This window comes from Populus alba, chromosome 10 (genome assembly GCF_005239225.2).
Source record: "Populus alba chromosome 10, ASM523922v2, whole genome shotgun sequence".
Taxonomy (NCBI): Eukaryota; Viridiplantae; Streptophyta; class Magnoliopsida; order Malpighiales; family Salicaceae; genus Populus; species Populus alba.
This window is the reverse complement of record NC_133293.1, coordinates 12,079,081-12,105,252: the sequence shown is the minus strand read 5'-3', so window position 1 is coordinate 12,105,252 and position 26,172 is coordinate 12,079,081. Positions and strand designations below refer to the sequence as shown.

At 34.1% G+C, this 26,172-nt stretch overlaps 2 protein-coding genes across 3 annotated transcripts; both read right to left on the bottom strand.

Annotated features, from left to right (window-relative positions):
- Positions 1–1,006: 1,006 nt before the first annotated feature.
- Positions 1,007–6,135, bottom strand: LOC118046441 (E3 ubiquitin protein ligase RIE1). Its single transcript, XM_035055342.2, has 5 exons — positions 5,402–6,135; positions 4,291–4,410; positions 3,768–3,900; positions 3,483–3,644; positions 1,007–1,577 (listed from the first exon to the last, which is right to left on the bottom strand). The coding sequence occupies exons 1-5, from the start codon at positions 5,887–5,889 to the stop codon at positions 1,416–1,418; spliced, it is 1,065 nt and encodes a 354-aa protein (XP_034911233.1). The 5' UTR covers positions 5,890–6,135; the 3' UTR covers positions 1,007–1,415.
- A 2,918-nt stretch (positions 6,136–9,053) lies between these two features.
- LOC118046442 (cleavage and polyadenylation specificity factor subunit 3-II) lies at positions 9,054–20,855 on the bottom strand. Of its 2 annotated transcripts, none has more exons than XM_035055343.2 (13): positions 20,697–20,855; positions 20,436–20,613; positions 20,291–20,363; positions 20,083–20,200; positions 19,849–19,922; positions 18,421–18,557; positions 17,312–17,375; positions 16,293–16,358; positions 14,994–15,063; positions 14,122–14,226; positions 12,736–12,877; positions 12,071–12,167; positions 9,054–10,706 (listed from the first exon to the last, which is right to left on the bottom strand). In XM_035055343.2, the coding sequence occupies exons 1-13, from the start codon at positions 20,719–20,721 to the stop codon at positions 9,882–9,884; spliced, it is 1,974 nt and encodes a 657-aa protein (XP_034911234.1). In that variant the 5' UTR covers positions 20,722–20,855; the 3' UTR covers positions 9,054–9,881. The 2 variants fall into 2 exon arrangements, with proteins under 2 accessions (XP_034911234.1, XP_034911236.1); XM_035055345.2 differs by having other exon boundaries at positions 20,436–20,617; positions 20,697–20,832.
- Positions 20,856–26,172: the final 5,317 nt, after the last annotated feature.

Genomic DNA, 26,172 nt, shown 5'->3' with positions numbered 1-26,172 from the left:
TAATATTGAGGAACCGGAACAGCAACTTGGATTACCAGATTACAGACGTGAATCGCCAAAATAAAATAGTGGAAGAACTTGAACCTTGGACCTTTTGGTTACTCTGGCCAACTGAGAGATCCACCTGCTTCTCGTGATATTTTTGAGGTGATAAATTAATTATTTATGTCGACAAAGACAACACGCAGAGCAACAGAGGTTGATGAAACTTGAAGCACCGAGGAAGTAAGGAGGGAGAGCAGACCTACTTGCTTGAAATCTTTCATTTGCTGTATACATTGAGCAGTCTTGATGTTTTATAAAAGAGAAGGGAAGAAAATCACAAACTAAAATAAGAAAAAAGGATTTGAAGAGTGGGTGCAATTTGAAGCATAGCTGTTGCATTCACGAAAATGGCCACGATTGCGATCGTAAATAATATCGCAGGTATTAAATAATGGTTTGCAGCAAACGGCCGTAACACCCTTGTAAAAGCTGTAACGCCCAAAATGGAGGCGGACTAGCTCGATTACATAGGAACTAATTTTCGAATAGTATTCACTAAATTTTAATTTTTTATTTTTTCAAATCATTATATATTAATATTAAAAATATATTTTAAAAAGTTTTAAAAAACATTATTTTAATAAAAAAATTTAAAAATCAATCACCACTTCCGATCACACACTATCTAAACAGAAACACACACACACAAAACTTTTGATGCCTCTTGGAAAGAATCAAGATTTCAGTTTACCAAAAAAAACGTAGAAAAAATCAATTGCTGTATAGTTATTGCGATGGTCTACCCCGTGGTATCCAGAATTTCCACTTTGAAAAAATCGGGTTTAGAAGAGGCGGACAAAATCCGAGGCTGCGTCTGCGTGGTTAAGCATGCAAACATTCTTACTACAGTGACAAAAGCACGACCAATGACAGAACTAAGTTAGGCCTCACCAGGTAGAGCTTCATTTCCATGCAACTACACGAGAAGAAACACTACACAATTACACAAATTATACAGTCATGAAGCCTAAAAATCAAATCTTCAAATGAATTGAATGCCGAGGAAGCTGGTTCACTATATAGCTAACAGCCAGAATTTGATTGACACTTGTATACTTAGCAGGTTACTATAGATGCAATCATGCAATTACATTGCTACAAAACATATAATTTAAGCATAAACAGAATGTTTGCAAATTCTTGCTCCATCTTAGCATGCTTCTCAAACAAATCAGGAGAGGAAGACGAATCAATACAACTCCAGACTGAAATAAAAACTAACTGAATCGTTTACTGAATGCTACAACTTGTATTCTTCACGGAAATTTGAAGAAGCCTCTTTCCTTGTACCTTGATTTCTTCTGTACAAGAAGATGAACAGTATGTGGGAGTATCGACCCAGTGGATTGTGGTTTCTCCTTATCTTTTCTTCATACCTGTTCATTTCCCTTGAGAATGTTATACTTGCAGAGAGGACATGTTGCATTCATCTTAAGCCATTTCACAATGCACGTTGCATGGAAATGATGGTTGCAAGGGAGTGCATGGAGTTCTGCTCCATCCTCATATGGGCTAAGACAGATACAGCATTCCTAAAGGGAAAAATAAATATCAAAAGAAAATATTAAAACCAAACTCTACAGCACTGGTGATATCTCTTAAAATGAATTTGATGGTGAAAGAGAACTGTTCTTAGAATCATGTATGTCTTTCACTAAATTCCTGGTCCTAGCAATTTTTTCCATATTTCTTCGTCAAACCGTATAATTTTAAGACCATTCCCGCCTCCCTTATTATTGGAGGAGAAAACACGTGAAGAGAATCTTGAACCATGCATTATTTAGGACCTAACCTAGTGCATTTAAGCAACTCCTAGACACAGCAGCCGACTAACCTAGCATGAAAATGCAGACTTATTTGACCAAATAACATCCAACCACATGACAGGTTGACTCAGATCCTGCAGGACGATCTCACAACAGACAGGCCAAATAACGGGCTCAATATAGCATCAAACCTGATAAAATACTTCTATATATGTTCATAGCAAAAAAATATTCCCACACCATTATGTTTGTAGTAATAGCTGTTTTTTTTTTCTTTTTAAATAAACACAGTAAGAACAATCTCTAAAATATTGATGGTTGATGGAAGTCAAATATTGTTATATACTCTTCTATTACGGTAAAAACAATCTGTAAGTTCTAAATTTATGGGACCGGATCCATTCATTAAATGCTTAAGATTTTCCAAGAAGTGATTTTGGTAAGGATATTTGGTAAAGTTAGCATTATACTTCTCCTTTTCATGATCAGCATTCCTGAGATAATGTACCAATCCCATTTAGATATATAAGATGCAGGCAATTTTAATACTAGATTAACCACTTCTAATTCAAAATATGGTCACTGAACATTTTTTTGTTTTTTCCGAACCAGATGTGGTCCCCATACCTCTGTGTTGTAATATTGGACTTAATTTAGCTAATTTGCATGGTATTAAATTTTAAATGCCTTAGAATAACTGCACGCTCCAAGAAAAGGAAAAGAAAGAAAAAACAAATAATGCATCATGTTTTGTTAGGGCAAAATATAACCTAATGAATTTTTCCTCCTATTTATTTTAGAGGCCTTGAATAAGGGCTCAAATCTAATATAGTACAAAGTAGAGCTACTAGAATAAATGCAGTCCATGTGTCAATAAATTAGATATATCCAGTTACTTTCAAAAAGTGTAAAGTTAAATGTATTGCATTGCCATGTAACATAATGCAGAATGTTTAGGCAATGATATCATCAATTACAACTTTCAAATTATTTGCAAGAGAGAAACTCAGCTAATTGATGAAGTTAGGCAAATCTGATTGAACTTGATGTAGCTAGTTTGTGATGTCCTTGGTTGTCCTTGTTTCATTAAGCAAAAACAATTAAGGTCCATATCCTCAAATATAGGTGCAAAGAACATGCTCACTAAAATATCTCATATCCAGGACTCATTTGTCTCACCCAAATAAAATGAACTACTAATAACAACAATAGAAGTGATATCTCTTGTTTTACATCTCAGCAATTTCACACACATGCATTCATTCTTCTAAAGAGACATGATTTTCCACTTTTTATACGGAGATTTCGAATAAGTGATTACTGGCTAAAAAGAGATTTCAAATTATGGCGAGACACGAAGATTAAATGATCATACCATACTTACAGGTTCACCGCTGCTCATCTCAGTATGATCTAAGACAGTGCTCTCTCATCAACATTACAGTAAATAAATAGCTCAAATTTCCTTTTCAATTCCTTTTGCACAAATATGCAGACATGCAGAAACACTAGATGCACAAGTGCGATATATATCAAAATGACAGTAAACAGGTTGACAAAACTCCATTGCTTTTCAAATAAAAATGACAGCATTCCCTTCTAAATGTGGTTCATAAAAGTGCAGATCCACAGGTTTTAAAAAACTGAAAATTCTCATGATAAATAACTTACTGCATCCTCAGGTAAAAGTATACGCTCAGTTGACAAGTACCCACTGCTTGTTTCCACAGGAACCATTTTCCCTGCCCCGACTCTGGGCCTTTTTTCCTCATTACCAATTACTAGGTATTTGTATTTTGGCAGCATACTGAGATCTGCTTCTGATGCACCTTCCTATTTAGTCACAAATTAAAAGAGAGAAGCAGAAAGTCATACTTAAGCACTTGAAATGCAAACAGCTATAAGGTTTGCAAAGCCATCAGATTGTTTATGTTGGTAAATATTTTATCTTCATACCTGCCCTGCAACAGCATAAAGAATTGCAATAATGCATGGCAAGCAGCAACAGAGAGCGATCCCAATCAAACATGCCAAAACAACACAAAAGATCGCAAAGAACACATCAAATGCGAGAAAAACCACAGCCAGCCTGCAGAAATTCAGAATTAGATATCCTTGTGGTCTTTATTTGCATATATTATTGTTAAAGGCATCAAACCAAGAAAAGAAAAAAGTACAGGGATGACCTACATCCTAACATTTGTAAGGTTTATGTGCCAAATAATCTTGTACAAAGCATGAGGAATTGTTGATTACTTCAGAAAAGAAAATGTCTTGGTACGCTGACATAGGAAATCACTGATGGGGTATGGTTGTATTTAAAAGAGGAAGAAAAAAAGGCAGTTATACTGGTAAGAGAATTTTCTGTTAGACAAGGGTACCTGAAGCTTTCAAAAGATCTTGTGATATGAGGTAATGCCTACAACCATATAAATTCAATGGAAACTGAAAGCCTGTACTAGATTAGTAAAATGCTTACCAGTACAAACGAGGAGCATTTTGCAAAAGGGCATCGCCACCAGAGACTACCCAATAAAAGCCAACTATCCACCAGAGAAATGACACCATGGTATTCACCGATTCACATCTTTTAGTGAAACTGAGCCAGAAATCATTAAATTAACATGACAGCAACAATTGATAAACCTTCCAGTAAATTTACTAGACAACATATTGTAACCGATACCGGTGGAGATCCATACAAGAGAAGGAGAGAGGAAAGTTACTCAATTACAAATAGCAAGATATCACATTTTGGAGGTCGCTTCACTCCCATTTGAATAAACACATACACATCTGTATACTGAAATCACATACTTCAAAGCTTTTATGAACTACGCAGAGGTGGGCACAAGCATGAGACTAGATATCCAGTCTCTAGAATTCCATAGATGATGTGCCCATGTTATCATCATAGACAAATCAATTGTTAACGCTCTTTGCACAAAGGTTTAAAATCAAGATAGATTGCAAGAATCCCTCGTGGTTTGAGATAGTAACTAAATAAGTAAAAGAGAACAAAAACAAAGTCCCTCTCGTTTTCATGCAAAATCTCCTTTCACTGTTTAAGTTTAGTCAAATCCATCCCACACTAAGTTTTATAATCGCAGAACAACTCTTTCAAGTTTCGAACTTTCTTTAAGAAAAAAGCATGTTACGTGTTCCACATCTGATATCCTCCAGTGAAATTGTAATCCTTTCACTTGGGAACTTCGTCCAATCATCTCTCTCTTTTCCATGAACTTGTCACATTAGCTCACATTCCTTCCATTCCATGTACCACCTAATAATGCAAAATGCACAAAAATGTCCATCTTGGATGCTGTGCTAGTAGTCTTCCAATAAAGAAGAATTTGATGAAATATGAATTCTCGGGTACACATGAGTTAAGGAATCAACCAACAGTAAAACTGCAACAAAAAAACTAAAACCCTAATAATATGTGATATGAAAACCAACACAAAACTCAAAACTGAAATTATCTTTTTGAAAGAAAGAGAAAATCCCAAATAAGCACAAAAACCAGAAATCGCAAAAATAAATATTAAAAAAGGTAAGACTTTTTTTTTTTTATCTTCATTTTCATTTACCTTGATCTAGGAGGAGATGCTCTATCATTTTCATCGCCATCCTCGTCTTCACTCTCCACAACATTTTCTCCCTCAATTGACTGTTGTTGGCTCTCTACATCTCTCCCTCTCCTCGTGTTCCTTCTCCTATACTCCAACCACACCAAAATAACATGCACCAAACACTGCAAACTATACCCACAGATCCATATCCTTATCGGTGTGTTCGGCTTCTCCTTCGCCGTCACCGCCAGCATCGTTACCGAAACCACCACGAACGCTGCGTTCCACAGCATGTCTAATGCCACCACCGGCTTCGAGTACCCCCAGTCAGCGCGTCTCTCATCCAGCTCACGAGCTGCTGTTTCTCTTACCAGCATGGACGGGCCGCGGCGGCCAGTGGCTCGGCCGAGGAGGACGGCTAGGGTGGTTTGGCTGGCGGTTGGGGAGGTCGGAGAGTCTTGGCGAGGGCGGAGGAGGGGCGCGTGGGATTCATTTTCGGATGACATTCTTGGACAAAGTTTAGTGAGAGCAAGTGAAGGTGCAGTGGTCGTGTTGATCTAGAGAGAAAGGGAGGTCATCGTAAAATTTTAATTATCTGGGGTTAGAAATACGATATTTATTTATTTATGAGGATTAAAAGAATGAAGGGGGTTAGGGGTTGAATGGCCGATGAAGATCATTTCCATATCTTGGAATGTATCATTGTTGACTTATTACTAGGTGCTTTGGCTCCTGTGTTGGGGGTGGTGTCATTTTTTTTTTAATTTTTTTAATGTATGGAGAGAGTTGAAGGTGATTGAATGGACAGCCTTGAGACTCAAAACCGTTAAATACGTCGTCGTAATAAGTCTTAGGTTCATCGTTTCGTGGGACACATTTTTCTCCTATTTTAGAATTTTGCTTGGATTTCTTATTTCGATTGGAGAATATCTCTTACACTCGAGACCTTTTCAAATGTTGAAGTTTTTTCCCCCTGTTTTTAGGGTTTTTGCAAGAATGATTTTTGCTGACTGACACCTCAAGAATAACCATCTAGACAGTAAATATTCTTTCTCCGGCTCGTTTTTCCTTTTTAGACGTCATGAATTTTTATTTTTTATCCGAAAGTTTTTTGAAAAAAAAACAGAGCACCAGTTTTTCCTGCACTGTCCTCTTTGGAATCGTATCCATACACTTTATTTAGTTCGGTGGCATTTAATTTAAAAATACAGTGCAGTAAATATATTCTTAAAATCCTTGTATGGATAGTTTAGCAGCCGACTCCTTTTTATTGAACACGTGTCACCCCCAGATTTAAAACAGCATTAACGTCATATCATTAGAAAACAATTCTTCCCCGTTCCTTCTTCTCGCTCTTTCTATCGCTCGATCCTTCTCCACTTGTTTGTTTTCAAGCAGCTAGTTCCATTTAAGGGATTACTGCAAAAAAAAAGAAAAAAGAAAAAAGCATTGAGATGTAAAGCAGGACATGTCTGTACAGATTAGAGGGTAGGAGATAAATAGAAGCGGGGGAGAGATGGACGTGTCAATTTAGAGATTTGAATTTATATTTTTTTATAGGTAAAGAAATGATTGTAGTGGGAGGGACAGAGCAATCATCGAAGTGAGAAAAACAAACTTATTATCAAAACTGGATCCTCGCAAGGTGGGGTAGATAACAAGACGTATAAGCTTATTGCTAGCGGCAAGTCTCTTGGACGCTCCGCACAAAATTTATATCTGTCATTCAATTTTATTTTTTTATTTTTTTGTATAGCTCTATGGTTGACCATCATTGCTTTGGTAAACGGGGAATTTAAATTTCTCTCCTTTACCGGTGGCATTTCACTTGGTGTTTTAAAGTTTAGTAGAGTTTATTTTTAAAAATATTTTTTTGTTTGTAAATATAGTAAAATAATATTTTATTTTATTTTTTAATATTTATTTCTAAATTTAACACCTCAAAAAAATTAAAAAATACTAAAAAAATTAATTTAAAATAAATAAAAATTAGATTTTTTTAAGCATGATTCAACCTCATTCCTAAACACATTCTAACTCTTAAACCATGTACGCTTTTTAGCACCTATATATTACAATAGCAATTTATGATAGTTTTTTTATCCTTGTGTATTTTTACGTTCTAGTTCTTCAATTTTTTTCTCTTAGAACCTTTGACATAAATTATGTGGATTTGAGCTATGGTTGTTTTTCTTGTTTATAAGTGAGTACCTCAAGATGTTGATGAAATGTTTCATTACCCAATTAATTCTCAATTTTATAAAATAATATTCAATTTTATTAATTAATAGCAATTAATATAAGATCCGAATTAAATATTTTAATAAATATTGAGCCCCTTCAATTTTATACCTTTTTCAGGGGCTAGGTTGCAATGGCAAGGCAAAAAATTTTACCTCTTTTTTTTTTTTTTTTTTCTGGCTGTTGTTTCCTTTTTAAAAATTTTGATTTGTTTGAATTTGTTTATTTTTAATTCACTCGATGTTTTGTTTTGGTTTCCTATATATAAAGATGTTGTAATTTCAGAGAAAAGATTTGATGCTAAGATTATCAAAATATATTTAGATTTTGTTGATTTAGAACAATTAAGGTTTCATGTACCAAATCTGCTTATGAAACAAATATGAGAGATTATAGTTGACATGGAGGGTTTCTTTGGCTAATGCGTGCATCACACTCCTCGTATAGCGAGGGAGGCTACAAAGTTATGGCGATGCAATTTATTATCATTTCGGATTTGGTCTTTTATTCTATAGATTGCTTCTTCAATTCTAAAAGTTTTTTTCAATTAAATTCTCCGATCAAAAAATTAAAGTTTGTCTTTTTATTTTATTTTTCTAGTTGATCCTTGTTATTTCAATTGCTATTTTTTGTCCTGTATCCTTTCATGAAATTTTTTTATTTTATTTCATCATTGAATCATAAAATATAATTTGCCCGCTCATTTATTTTTATTTTAAATTTGATTCTCGTTTTTTTAATTACTATTTTTCTTTTAAATCCTTTTGTAAGGTTGAATTTCTTTTTTCATTTTCATTCTCCAGCATAGGATTCGTTTGAATTTTGACTGTGTATCTTTTTTAATGTGGCGATCTCGATTTTATGACTGGAGTCACGAGTTTGAAAACTTAACCCATGTTAGCATTGGTCATTTCTTTTCAAGGTCTGCATTATACACCAATTTTTATTTTTAATTTCATCATTTCATATTAGTTTTTTTAAATTGAGCTTCGTAATTTTTGTTTTATTCATTCACCTTGATCTTATCATTTAGATTGTGAGTTTGTTAGGTTAATTTATTTTTTTTTGTTTTATAAGTCAATGTTAAATTGTTTTATAATCAAGCTTCATAGTTTTTTACAATCTGCCTATATTGGATTTTTCACTTGCATGATTTGGGTTATAGAGATTAGTGGCTTGCTTAGTTTGGTATTTTTTTTTGTTTTTTTTGTTTTTTTCAATCTCATAATCTACACCAGACTCGTTGGGAATTGAGTTGTTATTTTTTTTATTTGTTTTTTATTGATTTATCCCCATCCTGTAACTTTACATACTATATATATTTTTGCCTTTTTCCTGTTCATTATTCCACATTGTGTGGGTTTGCTGGGATCCTACTTCGTCACCTTATTCCCTTTGGCAACTGTTCTTTTTGTTCACGTTCTTATGATTTTTTTTTTTTGTTTAAATCAATTTACTTTCCTTAATTGTTTTTAAATTATCTAACTAAATTATAATAGTTTTTTAACTGAATAGGGTTTATGCCCCGAGTTGCAGAATTGTTTTGCTTCTTCAAAACAAGGATAAAAAAGTAATTTGCTGACCCACTTACAAGATCTAGCATCTTTCTAAAAAGGAGAGAGAAAACAGGATCCGAAATATTACTCCAGTCTAGCGGCCTTAATAATACAGGACCCGAAAATACTCGAATACGTTATTTTACAATACAAGACATTGCTGTAGTGACAAAACGAATGGAAGAAACAGGGAGAGAAAATATGAAATTGAAAGCAGCTCAAAATTCAAATAGCACACAAGGCTGGTATCACCCTGCTGGCCTCTGGACTGCTACAATCCCTTCTAAAGCATTTCGCCAACAAAGTCCTTTTCACAGTACATGTATCATGACCACCAATGCAATTTCAGCTTCAAAAAATTCCCTTTTCATCTATTGATATGTAGGAAAACTAACCAGTCATCCTTTTGCTTTTGCTTTCACACCGCTGCTTCAAGCACAGAATGCTAATTGTCAAAATTCAAATTCCATATCAGGATGGGATGGAAATTGGTATGCTTCAAAAGTCTCAGCTCATATAATACCCTTATTCCAGTAAAGAGGAAAGCTGGAAAAAACTAGCTCTTGGATCGTAAAAAAGCAGCCAATTCCTGTCAGATAAGTCATGAAATGTTGCACAACAGGATCAGGATTGAGACTCTTCTAGATACACGGTTCACGGAGTTCTTGAGTAAATGGATGTGCAACTGGGCAGCACACCTATCAATTTATACTTGAAATGGAATTTCTGCATGGTAAATTGTCAATTAAATTGAATCTTTCCATGGCTGAAATGATCTCCCAGGCAAGCTTTTCATCTGCTGCAGACCAACTGCAGCAAAAATATACTGTCGCTGCTTCTTTTTGAGAATTATCAATTATTCTGTATGGGCAGTTGTCCTTCAAACAGACAGACACCTGAAATGACTCCACTTGAAGATGTTCCCCAAGATCTTGGATGTTTACTCCAGAAAAATAATTTGAAAGTTCTTTAAGCAATAGCTGAAGACTAGAGCACTTGTTGGAAAGACCAACCGCATCATCTCTGTTTCTAGTCTCTTCCAAGTCGTCAAGTTGTGCAGCACAACAATACGCAAACTGAACATCGTGCTTCTTCTGTCTCAACATGAGCAGCAGATCATCTTGGTGTAAAACCCTTGCTTTTTTGCCTTTTTCCATAATCAAGATCCCTTCAGCAACTCTTTCATCATTTACCTGCAGTGGGGCAGTGGGATTTGTGTTTCTTAAAACTTGATCAGAATTGTCTTCTTTACTTCTTTTTAAGAACCTGAAATTAGGATTCAAGCAACTGCGGATAAATGTGTTTGAGGCATGTGCTTTCACATAGATAGTCGAAGGAATGTGCACAGCATCACAATTGGCAGGAAGATAACATGGAATTCTCAGCTCAGACTGTATTCTTTCTTTAAGAGAAACCATTTTAGGCTTCTCACCATGTACCAATATCACATTCCTAGGCGAGAGAAATTTGGTAAGATCCATGATTCCTTTGCTGTCTGTATGAGGACTGAAAGACAATTGGTGAATCTGGTAATACAACCAAATAGTCAGGACTGCTATAAAAATGAATAGACAAATAAATAGACAAAATCATTTAAGCTCTCCCAAAATCACGAAGGCACAGGTGTTCTCCATGCACACATACAGAGAAGGGGGGGGGGGTGTTAAAAATTTTGTTTCAGAGAAAGCAAGCAATCTATCCCATTTGAGGTGGGGGAAAAGAATCTAGTTTTTCAGGGAGAGCAAGCAATCTATCCCACTTGAGGAGAAAGATAAAACGCCTCAAATGGTGGGAGCACCCTGCTTTCAGATTCCATATTCAATATAGCACCAGCATGAGTTGCAAACCATACAGGGTACTGTATACTAAATTTCACATATGATTAATTCTACAGAACTCCAAATAAATAGAAAAGCACTGGGTAGCACCACGTTCCTGGCATACATTCATTTGCCCAGTTGTCTATAACTGATATGGGCATATAGAACTTGCAACAAAACCATCCTGAGATAAAATTCAAGGCCAGCCCAACTTTTTCTGTACTACTTGTCTATATTCCAAACACAGTTTACATAGATGCGACCCCGTAGAACTGTGTAAGATTCTAATCATTACAGCTTGATGATGCAATATGAATGGGTGAAACCAAAACAAGATTAGTTAGTTCTCTTGTTTCAATTAGTTTATGTAAAATAACCACATAAAAACAAAAAACAGCAAAAACTGTGCAAATGGCCAGTGAAAAATATAGAGAGGTGTTCTCTCTTACAGAAGCTGGATAATCTAGGGAGTAAAGAAAGATCAGTCAAGCTTCATCTTTGCAAATAAGACATTTAAACTTCCGGTCATTGGTGTTCAGGACACAACAATCCTAGATCTCCAGGCTCTAACCTCCAGAACAGGATTAATGGCAGTTATGACCGGTCAAATTAAATAGTAGCTCAACCAAAGCCAAAATTCTCTGAAGCAAAAAGATTGTATTTTTTTTTTAGCCTACATCTATTAAAATGCAAGGATTCAATAAATGTGTTCAGGCTCAGCTGCACAGGTGAAAACATCATCACACCTCAATGAGTCAATCACCTGCATTTTCTATCATCCCTGGTAAGCAAACTCAATTATACTTTTCATGGTAATAGCTGATGAAGAACTCTTTCATAGTCTTAGGTGAATACATATTGTCTTATCAGATGTGAATAATTCATATCCCAGGAAATTCATAAGATACTACTTATGAAACCATGGGTGTTTAGCCCAGTGGTACTCTCCCAAAGACAGGGAAGCAACATCTTGAGTTAAAATAAAATCCTACTCTTTTTATCAAAAGAATAATAAAATGAGAAAGAAGGTGGAAATGATGGTAAACAAGGGGTGGGAGATCAATATGCACCTGGCATCGCACATCAATCTGGGTGTCCTTGTCCAAATTAATTTTAGTAGGTTTACCCGACATCAATTTATGTCCTACAGTTCCAGCCACACAATATCTGCAAACAGAGCACAGTAAATTAGGAAAAGATGGTTGTAAATGTATCATTTAATTATGGGTTGTACAGAGATGAAATTCACATTTCAGTTAAGAAACACAATATACATTGAACAGTCTATGCATGGTCATATCCAGCATTTATTTTATTCAAAGTCTAGAATAGAATAAGAAACGCAGATATAGAAAAATACACAACCAACATGAAGAAATGTGCAATATCTTACTTGCACATTCTGTGCTCCCCAAAAAAAATGAATAATTTCAGGAGGGTGTAGATGAAATATATGATGACTGGCAACAGAATCCTTTAAATTTGCATTCCGGTGATGAGCAATTGATGGACAGGTTCTAAATTTCTTTCTTTTGAATTTAAAACATTCTTTTTTTGAGGTGATATGTGTCAAATGGTAGGTTAGAATTTATATGCTAGGTCATTATATTTTGTTTTTTGACAAGTATATAAGATGTCATGATTGGGAACTGTGGGGTTCCTGGTTCCTACTGATGAGATATGCATCATGAATCCTTATATGCTCAATAAAAGGAGAAGGTAACAAAATTAATACCCAGGCAATGTTATAAGATTCATTTCACAAGGAGCCCATTGTTTAAAAACCTCAAGTGAAAATCCACCACTAATCATCCCAGGTGTGGCAAAGAGAACACAAGGTCCAGGAGCGTTTATCAGAGAACGATCAAAATTGTGAACTGCAGCATCCAAACATTAAGAGTTAAAAATAGGATTTGCTGGAAAGGAAGCAAAGTTAATGCAATCACATATAATTAATATCATTCATTATACGATTTATATGAGCAGGAAAATTGCTTCATTCAATATTCAAAATTACTCAGTTCAACATTATACTCTTTAAACCCTAATAAAGAGATGAAATCAATTGAATTATTCAAAGAAGGAGTCCTTTATAATGAAAAATAAAATATAGTTGGTAGCCAAAAAAATTCCACAAAACAAGATGAGGTAAGGAAATACCTGTTTCCACCATCACAAAAGAAAGATAAAAGCTCTGATTAAATTTGAAATATTAAAAAGAAAACTGATCCATAATAGAGGAAAACAGGAAGCAAATCATAACCAGTTGTGTCACAAGAATAGCAAACTGGATTCCACAGGAACTAAAGGCACCTATATTTCTGATACCAAGCACGTGGAAAAAACAAATGACTCCACATTTTGGAAGATGCAGTAATTATGACATTGAGTTCCTTGCACAAAAGATGCCACAAAAGAACCTGATATTACGACTGATTATCTTGTGTAAACATCATTATCAGAGACTGATGGGAATATGAAAAGTTTGAGCTTAAAGCTCCATTTTTTTTAGCAATATCCTTAAAAAAAAATAGCCCTACAGGTAGCCTAAAACACCAGCGTGAGGGCAAAATGCTTGAACAACAGCATCAACAATGTTAGATTTGACTTGAAGACATTCATTGATATGGGAAGCAGAGCAATTAAATTATACATCATTCAAGTCTACTAATAGTTGATTTAAAAAATTATTTCAAGAAGCATCATGTGGTTTACATCATAAAATGAATCAAACAACTAAGCTAGTAGTGGGAGCCAGGGAAGATCCTCAGATATTGTTCACTTGTTTTTTTTCACCAAATCAGCTTGATTTACTGAAAAACAGCGCAAGAGCAGTAGCAGGAGGTGGAATAAAGAAATGATAGCTACATGATATGACATAAATGCCTGCCTCTGTGGGCTTATTACCCAATAAATATTCAAACATATTTTGTTCCATATTTATCATTTGTTTTTTCCTTTGCAACCAATTGAGATCCCTCTCCTTAAAAGAGCCAACTATGGATCAGAATTACTTACTCATTGAGATTAAAAATTTTATCAATCTTATTATGCCAGAAAATTCTATAACTGTAACCCTAAGGACACATCATGATGTTAATGAGCTAACCACTTGAATTACCATGTTTAAAATCAAATGCATTCCGTGTAGCATATGTCTCCTTGACCTTCTGGCTGGTCCAGCTGATAAGTATTTTATAATACATATTTGCTTGAATGGTCAAACCTGAAATGTAAAACTCGAAATCTGTAGTATGAATCTGTAAAATCCATATGAGTGCAGTGGTGAAACACTTGGGAGAACTATTTAAGTTATCAAGAGTATCCAAATAAATCTCTAAAAGAATGAGAAGAATTAACAGGAGATTCAAAAATGATTTGCCAAAAGAAATTTCTTTTAAAAAAAAAATTAATGCATGCACAGTGTTAATGTTTTTTTACAGATGCAATGCTACACCAGACAGAGAAAACATTACGAGAATATTTTCTGCCATTAGGCAAAGTCTGTTTGCAATTTTCCCAGCTCTAAACAAGGATGGGCAGCCATGCAAACAACCTGGTCTTTTCCAGTAACTCAACTTTCCTTTGTATCTAAGAAGAAAACCTCCGATGATGATGCTCTTGCAATATTAAACCCCAGATAATTGTTATGTCAGATCCATGCATCCCAGAGATAAAGTTTCTCCATTGGAAAGCATTTTTCCTCTTGGAAAACATCAACATTTTAAGGAGACAATGATCAATGCATTGACATTATCTTTTCTTTTTATTTGGTTATGCCTAACTTCAACTTGTAAGAGGAAACAAAATTCTATCTTTTGATGATAGACAGTTATGTAAAATATTCAACAGATCTAACATCGATTTTGCAAATGGGCAGTCACTATGGAACAGAAGAAAATAGGACGTTATTTTTTAGTAATTAAGAATACAATATTTGACCAAGTAACATGTTTAACTACGTAACAGGAAGAAATAATAGCTGTATCATACCAGCTGAGAAGTATATAGGAACCTTGAGATTCATCCGCTCCCAGTAGTCATCCAACAATATACAGAGTTCCTATTCACAAGTCAATAAGACTGTCAACAAAGGATGCCAAGGCATTCTATAAGACTCGATACTGCAACACCATCAAGGCATATAACACCCAACATCAATGAAGTGTTAACAAAGGATACATCTCTAACTAGTAGAATCACACAAACAATATGAAAAAAATGCTTATCTAGTCAAAGAAAGAAAAAAAACAGTGCATCTCCCCTGCCAAAATTATAATGTCACTAAATTTTATGATGCATCATCTAATATAAGAATAAAAGGACAACCGTACACTGCAAGAGGTGAGCATTTTGAATCTGAAATATCAAATTCCCTTTGAGGTATGTAGGTGGGTCATATACCAAAAAAACAAAACAAAACAAAAGCCCACCTTTCTACCTTTCCCTGCTTCTAAAAATGGCAAGTGCCTCCTTTTTTATAGTTCATCCCCTTTACAGTGCATATTGTAAGCACTTATATAATACCACTGTAAGAAATGAGATGTTTTCGTACCACGTAAAACTTCAGAATAGTGGCACCTGTCCTTAAGAAAACAGAAGAACTACAGAATCTATTCACTCTCAATGAGCTATCACTACCATCACCATCACCACCATCTAAGAGAATTCTCTTATTCAAAATCTCTAAACTAACTGCAACATTAAAAAAATATGAAAAAAAAAGGAACACGACCACAAAACATAGAACGTATAACAAATTCATTTCCATCCTCAACATGCTAACCCTGCAAAACCCAAATCCCCAATTCAACTACACAAGCACCACCATGTCAATGGTATAAAGTGCAAGAGAATAATCAAATGAAATATATAGGTACAATTCTTATAGACATTTAGGAACCTGCTGCATTTACGTTGTTGTCTACCAACCATATGATATATGTTTTCAATCTGGACAGCACCAAATTGAAGCAATAACTAGTTTGGTTGAATCAGAATAGACCAGAAATGCAGCTCAGATGTGTGCAAAACAAAGATGATGCTGTGAAAGTCTACAGTTTTGCTTCCAATTTAGTGAACCAAACAGATTTAATCGGTTGGGATTTTCACATATAATGAATGGCCACATATCTGAAAGGAGTCAGATATAATATCACATATGGCATCATTAAAACGTGTCTATTGTTCCATAACAATTAAAACTTTCACAAAAAAATTAAACCATAAACCAATTCAAATTAAGGCAAATTAGATTCAAAGTGAAAAAAAGAACAATCTTGCAGTGAATACCTGAGCTCTTCCAAGTGCAAATGTAGGAATAAGCACCTTTCCTCCTCCAGCAACACATTCATGGACCTACATTGATAATTATCCAAGACACATATCACTACTATTATTGTAGAGAGATTAAAAAAAAGTTTCTAAATTCAAAAACTTGGAAATATAAATAACAATACATGACATTCCCTCATAGGAGAATGCAACGATGCTTAATACAGGTCAATAACATACAAGAAGTAACAAAACTTGAATTCCTAGATGTATGCATTCTTAAAATACTATCATTTTACAGTAGAAACAGTGAATTTGAGTAAGTCGTGTACATATGCATTTTAAAAGAAAAGCATCATTCGACAATGAAGAGCCACTAAGAATGAAATTGTGGTTCTGTAATCCTACGGCCAGTGAGAATTCTTTTCCATGCTAAAGGCCTCTAAAGTGTTCAATAAGTAATTAAAACACTATACGGTATGATTGTTTTTTCTTCAAGTATCCCATATTTAATAAGGCTAGACAAGGGTAAAAAGAAATAGGAAAAAATGATAGGAAAAAACTTGGATGACACCTATGTTAACATGACATATGACAGAAGCTGTATCTGAATCTAACACCATAATTATGAATGTTTGAGACACTGGTCTCTGGTTCTAGACTGCCAACAATACAAGTTAAAACTAACATTAAAATTTGACTAAGATACGTCTGTCCTCCAACATAGACAGGAATTGTCTCATTATGTAATCCACGGAGCTGACAGGTAACCAGTGTGCCAAATTTATGAATTTATATCCAGTCTTTTGAGAAAGTATCATCAAGCTTTTTGGCAATGAATAAAAGTAAGCAGCAAAAGCTTCCTACAACTTTAGTTGACTAATTTCCATTGAGATATCAATATAATGCTCGTGAAACATGTGACAAAAAAGACACAAATAATGGAGAGAATTGGAAAGAAAAAGCACAGTGACCTAATTCACTGAGATAAGAAAAAAACATGCATAATACAGAAACGGACAGGTTGTTAAACATACAGCCTTGAGAAATTCCCTTTCTCGAGCATACTTTGAATCACGGATAGTTGTTGCATATGTAGACCTGTGAGAAGACTTTATCAGGGAAATAAAAATTAAACCTTCAGCAGAAGCAAACCCAATTCTGTAGACAAGGTCTTCAAAAAGTATCAATGCAAGGTAGATTAGTTATGCTATGACATTATAACTATAGTAGTTTGTCAATTGGAAACAACACCCAAACACTACAATGTTTTGACGAATACATTGGATTTAAGATGATCAAAAGAATAAGAAAGAAATCACATATTATAAGAAACCAGTTTCATCCAAATACATCAGAGCTATTTAGAGTGATTGAAAATCCACCAAGATAACATGTGCAATAAATTATGTTTTCCTTCTCAGATAACAATGAAAGAGGAAAAACTAGCACTAATAGAAATCAGAATCCTTAGCGGGCGGCCTTAATCTCAAAAACAAAGGTAAACCATCCTAATTGTTGCCAAATGCACTGTGAAGGAAAACAGTGATGATATCTATACTCAAGTTGTAATTTAGAGCACTAATGCATAATAAATATACATTTGCAGTGTTGGCAAGCCAAAAAAGAGTCTTGGGAAGGGTAATCAGAAAGCAATCTCAACCTCCAGCATTTTGCATGATGCACATCATAAATTATGCATATATTTGCAAATCTGGAGTGTTTCCCATGACATAGCAAGCTCTTGGGAGATGTAATTATGTGCATACTTGCAAATCTGGAGTGTTTCCCGTGACAAAGCAGGCTCTTGGGAGAGGTAACTGGAAGAAATCTAGTCTTCAGCAATTTACATGAAGTGACCACTCCTAAGACTCTAATTGTCAATCATCCAATTGAAATTGGCGGTGCGAAACATCTGTTATCACCGTTGTTCTTTTTGCATACTTCCAAGAATTAAAATTCCTGATGCAAATTACTGATTAATGTGGACTATGAGAAACAATGAATCAATGAATAATGCTACAATCAATTCACAGAATACTAATGTGCAAACATAAATTTGTTCTAAGGCTTCATGTAAAGGTTCTATACAAGCAGATTCATGTGTATTTAAATATGTTGTACAAACATATTTAAATGTCCATACTCTGTTATAAGGAGGTCTAGTTCAAGTCGATCAATTTGAGCTGCTCCCAGATGTCTATCTGGGGTCATATTATAGTCTCCAGTGTACACCATAGCACTGTCTCCCACCTTTGCATAAAACATCGCAGCTCCAAGAACCTTGAAAGCACAACGAAAGAAGAAAAATAAAACTCGAATCATTAAAATGAAACAGACACCAAAAAACAAAAGCAAATTGGAAAAAAAGAGGGAGATTTTATAGTCAGAATTTTAATGCCCTTTGGAAATTTTAGGATGTTAGGGCGCACATGATGTGATGCAGGTAATGGGTATTTGCCCATATCAGACCTGCATCTAACAAGCATATGAAAGGGAAAAGGTCACAAGTATCCACTAATTCATTATTAGACAATTGTCTGTTCAAATTTTTTTATGCATAAGCACCACTAAACCTCAAGCTAATTTTATCATAAAATCAAACCTTCTATATGGCTTTATCCAGACCAACTAATCCAGAAGTTTTCCATAAACATATCAAGCATTTAACCTGACAAAAGATGCAATATGAAGGTGAGTTATAGAACTGATATTCAGACCTGCATCCTAGTGTTGCAAAATGAAGGTGTTTTGAGGCCTATTATATCAGATATTGGAAAAGCATGTACATCACTGATATGATTTTCTCTTCTTCTCATGTTTACTTGCACATGCTCCCTCATCCCTGCTCTATTTTTCTTTGCCCATTTAAGCTCCAGAAAGTTCACAAAAATACGCCTTTCAGCTGGGTCACATCACTTCTTTTACAAAAAAAAAAAACAAGACTGCTACCATTTTTCTCTCCTACCACTGAAAGATAAGGCATAACTCCAGTTTTTATTCTTATATATGCTTTTGCATTCCCAAACTAGAAGAAAAAAAAAAAAAAAAAGCTTTACATCTTTGGGCTTTTGAAGCTTGACAAAAATACAATTGCATCCGTAAGATAGCCAGAACTAGAGATTAGCTCAGTGCATTTTGGTTCTGGAACTCTATTTTATTTTTATTTTTTTGGGAGAATGTTCATAGATTTGTGATCAGAATTCCAGCTCCCGGGAAAGCTCCCGATACTTGCAATAACACCAGATTTACAAGAAAAATTCTCAAATAAAAGTTATTTTCTACCATGTCATGCACAGAATCTGAAATGTTTTGCGGTAGCCTAGCAAGGAAATTTATGTTTCAGTTCGGCCAATTAATATCAGCTAAAAATACATGAATGAACATCACAAAAAATATTTAATATGAAACACTGAACTGCAAATTCTTTTATCAATTCCTTAAACACACGTGCAATTGATTGAGTACTAAACGTAAAAGGGCATGAAACGTGTACTAATTCTATTAATATATGCAAAAATTGCTGTCAAGTGAAGACATACTGCTACTACAACTTGAGGTAAAAAAATCTTACATGTCCAGCATAATAGGCACGGATCTGAAGATCATCATCAACCTGCACAGTCTGCTTCAGATCCACTGCAATGACTGCATTACAGAAAACCGAAAAAAAAAAAGAAGAAAAAAGGAAGGGATTAGGAAAAAAAATATGACTTGATCATAAACACCATTTCTATTTTATTGCAGTAGATTTCAAAATCAGATAGAATAGGAAGCAGCAGGGTAGAGAGAGAACTGTTGCTATTACCCTTTTCCATGCATTGTGAAATATGAAGAGAAGTAAATTGCTCTTCCTCACCCCTTCTATCAACCAACACTTTCCTAAAATCCTCCAACATCAAAGGAGCTAGTGCCTTTGTAGGATACTTCATCAATATATATAAACAACATCATTAATTTCGCTTGATTAGCTAATAGATATATAGTTCAGCTAATCATTTTATCGACCAGATTACCGTCATGTAAATAGGTCCATTGTAACCACAAACTTCAGTGAAGTAAGGAAGAGCACCGACATGATCCAAATGACTGCATTCATCCAAGCAAAATTAACACGGAAAAAAAGCGATTAAGAGAGGTATTAAGTATGATTATGTATACAAGTGAGTGATGATGACGCAGTCGAGGGAATGGTCAAAATCTCTGGATTTAGAGATGAGAGAGAAGTCAGGGTAGCGACGATGATCATCATAGCCCATGTGCATTCCACAATCGAACATTATCCGTTTGCCGTTGATTGTGACTACCACACAGCTTTTCCCAACTTCCTGCCCAGCACCTTCCTTGTTCAAAACAAACAATTATTTATGTAAATATACAAAACATAGGTCTTGCAAGGATCTTTTGTTTCAAGAGAAATACCGAGGACGAGGCATTCGATAGCCATGGCTTTTACTCAAACCCTACTCCCCCTCTCTTTCCGTTACTGCCTTCTTCGTGCGCTTTTATTTTTCATCCCCCCGCCCCCCGGAACCAATTTAAATAAGGAATTCTTCTCCTCTGGACGACGCGTCTTTTTTTCTTTTTCCTTTTCTTTTCTGGAGCACTGTGTATTGATGGGTGGCCGAAGGCCTGGAATAAGTGCATACAGGGGCCAAGACCCGGTACATCAAAAGGCCCGCGGTAACAAGCTACAACTAAGGACCTGAAAAGATGCAGAGAAATAATTAAACAAGGATTTAGGCCCAGCGTTTTAAAAAAAAAATAGTGTTTTAGATAGATATAAAAAATAAATTTTAAAAAATAAAAAATATATTATTTTAATATATTTTTAAATAAAATAAACACTTTAAGTCTAATAACCTGCTACATCTATTGACACTTCCAAATTTGTCATCTTAAAAGTGGTGTATAAAAAATTTGAAAGTCAAGGAGAGGCATGTGAAGTGTGAATTTTCCTTATAAAAAAAAACAGCTGAGACAGTTGACTTTATAACTTTTTACATGTTAGATTTTCTCAGCGGATGATTTGTTGAGGTCCTTCCTCCTTACATGATGTTTTATTTCCTTATTTTTGGCCCTTCAGATCGTTTAAGATTTTAATATTTCCATTTTACGAAGCAAATTAATAAAAGCGATGTTACTTGTTTGGATGCTACTTAAATTGTCTTGAAATTCAGCAATGGTGTGAAAGCTGGATGGTGTAATTCAGACCAGAAACAATCTGGTGTCTATAATCTGTTTCAGTTGATTTTTTTCTTTAGTTGTTTTAAATCTTGTTGAAATCCAAACGCAAGCAGAGAGAAGACTGGTTAGAGTAAAGGAAAGGAGAAAAAAGTGTTTTATTCTGCACGCTAGCACTGATATTTTTCATGACAGTTACCTCGACCGAACAACCACACCGTACGTTTTTTTATTTTATTACCTGTTTATTTTTTATTTTAAAAATATTTAAAAAAATAAATTTATTTTTTTATTTCAAATTATTTTTAAAATATTGATGTTATAAATAACTTTTTAAAAAATATTATTTTAATATATTTTTAAATAAAAATACTTTAAAAAATAAATAATATTAATAATTGCTATTGTTGGCGTTTCCATCCATGGGACTAAAATTTTTTTTGGTATTATAGTTGTTTTTTAAAAAAACTTTATTAAAAATATATTGAAATAATTTTTTATTTTTAAAAATTATTTTTAAAATCAGCACATCAAAATAAATAAAAAATATATCAAAAAATTATTCTTTTAAAAAAAATTTAAAATATTTAAACAAACACTATAAAAATCTAATTCAAAACAAATTAACTGCCGAGGGTTTGTGCATTTTTTGCGTATAAAAAATAGGTAGATGGACAATCACAATCACATACTCTCAACTGGGATTGTAGGGTATCCACATTCTTAAAGACAGGTGTAACTACTACTAAGATTAATAAAAAATATAGGATTGCAACATGCATGTATTAGCCTGTCTGGACACCCTAAAAAAAAAAAAAAAAACCCTATCTATCTCTCCATGAAAGTTTAGCATCGACAAAATATTTATATAAGCCCGGGTCACTTTCATAAATTGGCATTCGGTGGTGGTTTCCAAAAGCCCATGCTTACGGAGTCTGCATAAAAGTCATCATTATTGTAACGACCTAGAAACTCAAACAGTTATTGTGAAAAAAGGTTGCATTTATTTGTCCAAAAACAAAAACAAATCAATTAGATCCCTAAACATTTTTTAACCGAGTCTCCTATCAGTACCTGTTAATACTTTCCATCTAATGCATCATATATCACATGCAGCAAAAATGCATTGTTTTAAAGAAAATCCGACAGGGAAATAACAAACTTGGAGAAAAAGGAACTAACTTATATCGTCTTAAAGTGTACGGGACTCAGTTGATAATTGTTTTTGTCTTGTAACTAAATTGAGAATTGGATAGCTCACTGGGGAGTAGTTTGAAGTTCTTTTTCTGTTATTTTTTAACAATGAGCTGAAAAGGGTACGAGTGAGAAGGTCCCACATTAACCTCGGTAGGTATAGAGTCACATTCACGCTGTCTCTAGAAAACCAAGCAACAAGTGTCCATGTCTGTTTGTGTGTGTTGTGTAAATACGTGAAACTAGGAGGGTTCTTTTATTTGAAACAGGAAAAATCAAGTGACTAGACGTTGTGGAGGGGAACACGCACGCAGCTACCGAGCCTCGATCGCTTTCCAAGCCGTTTTTAAGGTCACGCGATGGACAATCCAAATTAGAGCAGCTTAATTTGAATCAGAGTAGACGGAGAGGATCTCGCGAGTCCAAAGGCTGCAGCTTTTGGCCTGTTTTGTATTTATTTTTTAAAAAATTAATTTTAATTTTATTTTAAATTAATATTTTTTTATGTTTTTAAATTATTTTGATATACTATATTAAAAATAATATTTAAAAAATAAAAATATTATTTTAATATATTTATGAATAAAAAACAATCATAGCTATACCGTTAAAAAACCAATTTTGCTTTTTTCTTTTATGTTTTTTTAGTTTATCCTGTCGGTTCTAGGAAGAGCTTCGCTAAGCAGAATTTGAGTAGCTTCTTTTGGGATGTGAAAAATATTTTTTCACGAGCGATGATCTAGCTTCGGAGTTGAATCTTGGTTGATAAAGCGGGGAATAGGAGCACACGGCACACCCACTTATCGCGTGGACTACCCTTCAAAATTAAATTTATATGATTGTTAAGAAACTTAAAGTTTATATTGTAATTTTTTTATCTCCATTTAAAGATTATATTAGTTTCACTTGCTTGATCACTGTTCAGAATATATTAGTAAATGAGGTAAGTGACCCCTTAAGCCAAAAAGAAAAAATGTATTTCGTAACTATATGTTTAAGTGTGAAAAAAAAACCGAGGCAGTGTTTTCTTTTTAAAAAAAAAGTACAAAAAATGAAAACTATAAAAATAAAAAATACATGTTTTTTCTTTGTTTTTTATTTTAAAAATATAAAAATTCTATGATTTGCTATTGAACTGTCTAGTCAATCGCTTGTCGTGCTCGAGAAACGAGCAGAAATCAAATTCTAGGCTTAAGTTGTTGTCAATGCTGCACTGAGTGAGAAAAGTAATTAAATTGAAATTTTTTTAAGAAAAAAAACTGAAACCAAACCAAAATTGATTCGAATAGGCTGGTTTCAGTTTGGTTTGGTTTTTTAATAAACAAAACCGGTTCAAACTGATTTGATTTAGTTTTTTTAGTTTGGCTCGGTTTTTTCAATTTTTGCTCGTTTTTTCAAGTTTTAGCTCGGTTTGACTGGGTTTTTTCTGTTTTGACTCGATTTTTTCGGTTTGGCTCCATTTTAGCTCGGTTTTTTTCCGGTTTGGCTTGGTTTTTTCGGTTCGGTTCAGTTTTTTTGGTTTTAGGCTTATAAAATCGATACCGAACTAAACTGGTCGATTTTTTAAAATTTTTAATCGGTTTTTTTTACGATTCAGTTTTTTCAATTTTTTTTTTGATTTCTCAGTTTTTTTTTCATCCCTAGTGTGAGAACGTTTAAATTAACTTGCCCCCCTGATAATCTTCTGCCCAGGCCATGTTCAAGAACTATAAACTTGGGCAATCCTTAAATTAATATAATCTAAATCACAACTGAGTTCCTACAGAATTTTATTATCCCAGATATTGGATCTTCAAAGCATTAAAAAATTCTCTGTCGAGTCTTTCAGCTAAACTATTCATAGTATTTTGTGGAAATATAAAACTCCCTCGTTTTTAATGGAAAAAAATATATTCTTTGCATGAAATCCATCAACGTGTGGGGGTTGGAGGACTCGACTGAGAACATAATGAAACTTTAAGGATTCAATGGTGAGAAAAATGGTTCGAGAACTTGAGAAAAATCCCTATTTAACAAGGAGACTTTTTGAGATTTATTCAAGACTGTTTTAGATCACCGTGAACCCCTCTTTTTTTAGCGTCCCTGTAAAATGTAAGTGATTATGACTGTAAACACCAAGTCACTTAAGGTAACTGTAGTGGTTAATGGAGTTTAACAGGTCTTGCCTAGCTAGTTCCGTCTCCATTGTGATGCATGCTTGGCCTGGACAACTAATTTTCTATCAAAGATTAGCCCAGATGGGAACGTGCAAATTTGGCGAGAGCAATTTCAATTGCCTGAGAGAATGAGAGTCCACGTCACTGGTTAGCATGGCGAAGAAGCAAAGGTAGAAGTTCTTTCGTTTAAGAAATTAAGATTTCTCCTTGGGGAGCTTTTCTTTTTCTAGATAGTTTGGAGCTAAACCATTACGTTCTTTTTTCTCAGGTGCTTCCTGTTTTGTCCTTTTCTCTACCTTAACAAGTATTCTTGCTGGAAACAGGAAGTTCCACCAGACATAGTGCACAGAAGTAGGTATATCTCGGATGACGTGAACTGAGAATGGGTTCTATAGCACAATTTTCCTTGAAAGAGTTCCAAAAAAACCAACTAACTAGAAAGAACGGACTTTACATCTACTTGAAGAAACAGAAAACAACAAACATTTCAAGAAAAATTGGATTTATGCCTTTATGGATCTGCTAGCCACGAAGATAACATGACCTTACGTGTTTCTGTGCTAAATAATTGAAAACCCCATCAGCTTTATGAAAGCTAGTCTCATACTCTGCTCTAGTACTGTGTGCGGGATTGTTCGACTAGATGATAACTTCCGATATATTTTTTTTTTATATAAATACTGTTGTTCAGGTTTGGCTAACACTGCGTTTGTCATCCTATTACAGTCTTTTATTTTTATATTGAAAAGATTTTAAAATAATATTATTTTAATGTTTTAATATGTTAATGTTAAAAAATTGAAAAAAAATATCATCTTAAAATAAAAAAAAAAATATATATATATACTTTAAAAATCAACTTTTATTGTACTGAAAATTGACTAGGTGGTAAGAAAAATAGTTGATCTCATTAGAATTTCAACCCAAAGTATTGTCATTGACTCTTTAAAAAAATGAAATATTTGCATTCCATTAAATCTATTTATTAAGGTATTTTAAACTTTGATTATTATGAAAGTGTTTAGATCCCTCTTAATACATGGAAGCATGGTGTACTTAACGTTCGTTGTCTAAAATGGAACTATCTATTCACCCATGTTTTTGTGCTGGAGAGAAAGAAAAAAATATTTTGCACAAGACTTTGTGCCAAGATCAAAAAATACTCAAGGTGTTTTCTTATGATTTTTATATGGTGATGAAAAAAATAAAAAATAAAAAATATTTTCAACACACATGCAATTATGTTGGTACATGCATATATATATAGGTGTGTGTATTCAGACAAATAATCCTCTGCTGCACAGGGGTGGCAATAGGCCCAACTATCTAGCAGAGCAGAAGAAATAAATGATAAATATATACTA

Bases quoted from the DNA above. Each gene is read 5' to 3' on its own strand.
- LOC118046441 (XM_035055342.2), bottom strand. From the start codon at position 5,889: ATGTCATCCGAAAATGAATCCCACGCGCCCCTCCTCCGCCCTCGCCAA. The intron at 4,411-5,401 runs GTAAATGAAAAT...TTTCTGGCTCAG, and splicing joins GCATCTCCTCCTAGATCAAG to TTTCACTAAAAGATGTGAAT. The intron at 3,901-4,290 runs GTAAGCATTTTA...GAATTTCTGCAG, and splicing joins AATGCTCCTCGTTTGTACTG to GCTGGCTGTGGTTTTTCTCG.
- LOC118046442 (XM_035055343.2), bottom strand. From the start codon at position 20,721: ATGGCTATCGAATGCCTCGTCCTCG. The intron at 20,201-20,290 runs GTAATCTGGTCG...ATATTGATGAAG, and splicing joins ATGGACCTATTTACATGACG to TATCCTACAAAGGCACTAGC. The intron at 17,376-18,420 runs GTATGGACATTT...GTCTTCTCACAG, and splicing joins CTAGACCTCCTTATAACAGA to GTCTACATATGCAACAACTA.